This window comes from Bison bison, unplaced genomic scaffold, assembly GCF_000754665.1.
Source record: "Bison bison bison isolate TAMUID 2011002044 unplaced genomic scaffold, Bison_UMD1.0 scf7180017864145, whole genome shotgun sequence".
NCBI lineage: Eukaryota > Metazoa > Chordata > Mammalia > Artiodactyla > Bovidae > Bison > Bison bison.
This window is the reverse complement of record NW_011494717.1, coordinates 8,875,116-8,880,856: the sequence shown is the minus strand read 5'-3', so window position 1 is coordinate 8,880,856 and position 5,741 is coordinate 8,875,116. Positions and strand designations below refer to the sequence as shown.

Here is a 5,741-nt window from a genome sequence, read left to right as displayed (position 1 = left end):
TGTCAGGAAAGGATTATAATGTGGGGGTGGGAGCGGGGTGGGGAGGCACGGAAGCCGTGCAGTCATCCAGGGCTGGGGCCGCCCTCAGTACTCGTCCTGGTCTTCCTGTTGGTGTTCCTCAATCTCATCGTCCTCAGGGGGTGCAAATCCTTCCTGGAGGGTGGAAGGGAGAGAGATGCTGAGCCAGGCAGGCAGGCCGAAGCTGCAGACTCCTGCAGGTGGCTTGGAGCCGGCCTGGGTTCCGGCCCCCTGCCCACTGCACATGCTCTGTGGGACCTTGGGCTGGTGCCTTCAGCCGGCTGCCCTCACTGGCCCATGCTCCCCAAGGCTCCTTCTGGTCTCAGGGTCTGATAGGAATGGGGGAGGCCCATCAGGTGCCCGGCAGGACTCACCTCGGTGGCATAGAGGATGCCAATGATGCCCGAGATGACAGGGCTGTTCTCACTTTCGTGTTCCTGGCAGATGAGCTCAATGTCTCGAAGTTTGCTGAAGTAGAAGTCGCGCTCCTTCTCCAGCCCATCCACCGTTAGCTTCAAATCCAGTAGCTGCTCGAGTGGGGGAGAAAGTGGTGTTCAAGCAGAGACCCCGGCGCCAGCCTCCCTTCCCGGCCTGATGCCCCAGGGGCCTGGCTTTCTCAGCTGCCCGTGCGCACGCCACTCACCTGCTGGTTGAGCTCAAGAATCTGGGCATCGGTCTCGTGGCCACCATTTCGGGCTGACGGAGGATTCTTCCGGAGGATACAGGGAGGAGCCACGTTGCTCAGCCGGCCGGAGGTCTGCATATTTTTGGGGCCTGTGGGTGACGTCCTCTGTGGAACTGTCCAGAGGAGGAAAGTCAGATGGGGCTGCATGAACCCACAGCCCACAGATGTGGCACGAGACAGCCTGGTGTGATGGCGGGGCAGGCCCATGCGAAAGGCAGGCACTCTCGCCCTCCCCTCCTCTCCCACTCTACATCTAGACCTCAAGCCACGGCCACACGCGACACCACAGCAGCTGGGCAGCCCTCTGGCAAGCCTGGGACAGCAGGGATGACAAGGAGCTGAAGAAAGTGTAAGGTGTGGGGAGGGAGGGGAACTGGGACAGCGAATTTGGGGAGTGGGGCTGGAGGGGTGAGGGCCCTCCTGTACTGACAGCTGGGGCCTGAGGAAAAGCAGCGGGCACAGGGCCTCAAGTCTGGCTCTTGCTGGGGCTTTCCTAACAGAAGCCCCAGCCCATAGCCACCCTCCCTGGGGGTGACTTCAGAGTCTCAAGACTGCAGGAGACCACAGAAACCTTCCCTTGGCCCTTTGGGTTGCCCGGGCCTCAGGATGGGCTTGGTGCCCTCTGCTGGGCCTGACTCGGGCACCCCAGCTCCTCCCCCGCACACCGTCATGCTTTGGCCACTTATTTTCCAGCTAAAGGCAGCTCCCAGGACAGAGCCTCTAATGCAAAGCAAGCAGGAGAGTGGGGGCAGGCCCAGGGGGCAGCAGCGCACACAGAGGAGCCGCTCTGCTATGACGGGTTCAGATGCGGGTGGCCAATCCTCCTGGCCAATCCTCCTGTCTCCCTGAGGCCCTGTTGCTTTTCCCCCTTCTCTTCTAGAACCCAGACAAAGCCTCGTTTCCAGAGATTGTCTCTTGAGGACTTGGGGCTGTGAGATTCTGGAAACGCAGGAAGATTTGGTCCATCTGGACAAACTCCCATCCCCAGGGAATCAGGTGGGCAGAGGGCAGAAGGAGTCCTTTGTGCCAGTCCCAGGCCCTTGGCTGGGATGACCTGGACACAGGAACCGTGCCAAGGGCTGCCCCGTCACCTCAAGGTCAGCAAGTTAGCTTGGGCGGCAGGAAGAAGTGGCTTGGGCCTCCCACCACCGGCGGCCACCTGAGCTGGCACCGGGGGCTCTCCTCCCACTGCAACTCCCCCTGGTCTAAGTGGGCAGCAGGCGGCATCATCTGAACTCCGTGATAACAGTCTCCTTTAGGCTGGCCGGGGGCCGGGCGGGCCAGTGGCCCAGGGGGCGCTGCTGGCTGCAGAGCCCCGCCGGCCTGGCCCCCCACACCCTTTCCCCAGCTCGGGCACGTTACCTGCTGTGCCAATGAGTTTCTTGGATTTGTTGAAGATCTGATCACCTGGGTTAGGAGGTGGTGCTACGTCCTGGCCCTGCCGCGCCAGCAGAGGGTTGTAATCCTTTCCATCATAGTTTGCGTCAAAGAATTTCTTAAACCACTGAATAAACTCAAAATTATCTTGGAATTTTCCTTTCACTAATTTCTCTACAGGAATGATCTGAAATAGACCACAGAAGCAGAGAACTTTAACCTCCGGCTGCTGCACAGCTGCCGTCCTTTGAGGGAGGGCTGCTGCTGTTAGGAAGCCCTGGGGCTGCAGTGGCCCCACCTTCCAGAGTCCCCCGCCCAGGGTCCAGAGACAGCCCTTTCCTCCAGGCACAGGAGGAAGTGCGTGGGGAGACGTCCCTTGGTGCTGCTCCCTGCACGTGGGGTGGGGGTTGCTGGAACCGGGGTCCTGGGCCATCGAGGCAGCAGTGAGCCAAGAGACTTCATGGGCCCTACAGAGGAGGAACTTAACAGGAGCAGTACACCGAGAGTCTCAAGTGTAGGGTCCAGAGAGGAGGAAGGAATGGGAATGCGGTCAGGATGGGGTGTCAAATGTTGTGGGGTTTTCCACTGAGACTTGAGCCGGGGGAGCACTCCCCCTGGAGAGGCAGTGGGTGGAGAGTGGCATCAGAGCTGGAAGGACCCCAGCAGCCCCTGCTGCGGGCCATCTTCCCTGGGGTCACAGAGCTCCTCGGGGGCCCCTCAGAGCTCAGGCACCTACTTTGTCAACACCCATCTTCTTGAAAGCTGCTTGCAGCACCTTGAAGTTGTGGATGTATTCGTGCTCTAGCTTGGCCTGGAACTTCACCTTCCTCAAGTGCACACAGCCAGGGAAGAGCATATCCATGAACTGGCAGTAGGCTGCCCCTGCGGAGCAACACGGGCAGCTTGCTTTCACCTTCCTGGGCCCCCTGGGGCTACTCCCCTGAATGTCCCCATCTCCTCTCCTCTTTCTTTGGGGCCAGGGCCAGTCATACTTGTGGAATAGTGAAGTGAAAGTCACTCAGTCATGTCGAACTCTCTGTGACCCCATGGACTGAAGCCCACCAGGCTCCTCTGTTCATGGAATTCTCCAGGCAAGAAGACTGGAGTGGGTTGCCATTTCCTTCTCCAATACTTGAAGGGTAGGCACAACCAGAATTCCCAAGAATAGGAGCAATTACTATATAATGATACAATGAGGTACCAGCACCATATCAAACACCGGCTTCCCCTGGTGGTTCAGGGGTTAAAGGAATACGCCTGCAGTGCAGGAGCCGCAGGAGATGTAGGTTTGATCCCTCGGTTGGAAAGATCCTCTGGAAGAGGGCATGGCAACCCACTCCAGTATTCTTGCCTGGAAAACCCCATGGACAGAGGAGCCTGGTGGGCTACAGTCCACAGCGTTGCAAAGAGTAGTACACGACTGAATCGACTTAGCATGCACACACCATATCAAACACTGCATGTATGGCATTCGGTCCTAACAGCAACCCTACTTATACAGCTGCTGTCATCTCCATTTATGGACCGGAAAACTGAGACCTAGAAAGAGGGGTGCTGACTTGCCCAGGGTTGCACTACAGGAAGAGCTGAGACTGGGACCTCCTGAGTGGCTGGGCTGGACCTGGTGCCAGTGATCTCTGGTTCACTGTTTGCCTCTCCTGCAGCCCTGCACTGTACTTCTGCGCTTTGGGCTTTTTCCACCCCACTGAGACCCCCATTTCCTTCCTTCAACTCCAGAACTGTGGCTGGTTGAGGGCTCTGCAGGTCTCCTTAATCTCCTTAATCCTCAATGTCCGCTGAGGCTGTTCTGCCTCCTGCCTTCGCTGCCCTCCCCTCCGCACTCCCCCTTCCCCATTTCCAGCCTCCAACCTGAGCAGAGCTGTTCTATCTTGGTATAGTTGAGGTGCAGGGAGTCGTTGACCCATGCAAGCATATCATGGCGACTCAGATTCTCACTGGTCACAGATGTGGAGTACACATTGACGGCCATGCCCCAGCTGCAAAGAAAGGAAAGACAAGGTCAGCTCCTGGGGGCCTTGTGCTGTTCTTGGGCCCAAAGGAGAGAAGGGGCTGGGGGTCCCTGGAAAAACGAGAAGCATCTTCCTCCAGACTAGCAGCTTATCTCCTGGGGAAGGGGTACTTACTCACCCTTGAACATCTGGTGATTACCTACTATAAGATCTCCTGGAGAAGGGAATGGCAACCCATTCTAGTATTCTTGTGTGGAGAATCCTACAAACAGAGGAGCCTGGCAGGCTATAGTCCATGGGGCCACAGAGTCAGACACGACGGAGCACACACACATACTATACAGGGTGCGTGTGTGTGCTCCGCTGTGTCTGACTGTCCATGGAATTTTCCAGGCAAGAATACTGGAGTGGGGTGCCACTCCCTACTCTACGAGATCTTTCGGACCCAGGAATTGAACTTGCGTCTCTCGTGTCTCCTGCATTGGCAGGCAGATTCTTTACCACTTTGCTGTTACTCAGTTGCTCAGCTGTGTCCAACTCTTTGCAACCCCGTAAGTTCCAATATTTTGGGCACCTGATACAAAGAGCCAACTCACCAGGAAAGCCCCTGATGCTGGGAAAGATTGAGGGCAACAGGAGAAGGGGGTGGCAGAGGATGAGATGGTTAGATAGCATCACTGACTCAATGGACATGAGTTTGAGCAAACTCTGGGAGATACTGAAGGACAGGGAAGCCTGGTGTGCTGCAGTCCATGGAGTTGCAAAGAGTTGGACATGACTGAGCGCACGCATGCACGCACGCACGCGCACACACACACACACACACACACACACACTATACGATGGACCCGTGCTAAGAAGTGGTGAAGTCAGAAGTGGTCTCTGCCTCCAAAGAATTTACAGACAGGCAGATGTCCAGAGCAGGGAGTGATGGGGCAGGAAGAGCAGGACAAGCAGAGTTCAGGGGTGGCACAAGGAAAGGAGTGACCTTTTCTGCTTGACAGGGTCAGCGAAGACTTCAGAGCAGTCTGAAAGGGGTAGGAATTTTCTGAATGTATGGGGGGACAGGGTGGAAGAGCTGTGCAGGCCCCAGGACTAGCAAGAACAAAGTTATGGCTTATTGCTGGGACTCTGAGTTGTTCAGCAGGCAGGGGAAACCGTGTTCATGTTGGGGTGTGGTACAAAGAGGCTGGAAGGGGCTGGTTGCGCAGGGCTTTGTTTACCATGAGGAAGAGTCTGTTTAAACAAGAGAAGCCATTAGAGGATTTTAAGCAGATAGTACTTGACCACATTTGGGTTCTAGAAAGCTGACTCATCTTCACATCTGCTCTGACTTCAAACTCTATATCCCTGTGGCTTGCTGATGGATCCACAGATACCTGAATTTCGCTTATACAGAAACTTCCCTTAGTACATGCTCTGCTTCTGCATTTGTTATCCCAGTGAATGCACCACCCATCACCCCATCACCCATGCTTGAAACCTGTGGGGTCAGTCCAGATAGCTCCTCCCCCTCATCCTCAAAGTCCATCATTCAGCAAGGCAGCACTGCCCTCCAATGTGCCTGCTCTTCTCGGCCTCCTGCTGCCCTGGGGTTTCTGCATATCCATTCTCTCTGGCCAAGACGAGCAAGAGCCTCCTGGGGGCCCATCAGCCTCCAGGCTCTCCCTTGCTCTACTCCATCACTGACA

At 56.3% G+C, this 5,741-nt stretch overlaps 1 protein-coding gene across 2 annotated transcripts; it reads right to left on the bottom strand.

Moving 5' to 3' along the window:
* Nucleotides 1-12: 12 nt before the first annotated feature.
* MAPRE3 (microtubule-associated protein, RP/EB family, member 3) lies at nt 13-4,287 on the bottom strand. 2 transcript variants are annotated; one of them, XM_010840605.1, is made up of 6 exons: nt 3,950-4,287; nt 2,817-2,962; nt 2,111-2,267; nt 662-816; nt 393-545; nt 13-153 (listed from the first exon to the last, which is right to left on the bottom strand). In XM_010840605.1, the coding sequence occupies exons 1-6, from the start codon at nt 4,068-4,070 to the stop codon at nt 85-87; spliced, it is 801 nt and encodes a 266-aa protein (XP_010838907.1). In that variant the 5' UTR covers nt 4,071-4,287; the 3' UTR covers nt 13-84. The 2 variants fall into 2 exon arrangements, with proteins under 2 accessions (XP_010838907.1, XP_010838906.1); XM_010840604.1 differs by having other exon boundaries at nt 2,066-2,267; nt 3,950-4,282.
* Nucleotides 4,288-5,741: the final 1,454 nt, after the last annotated feature.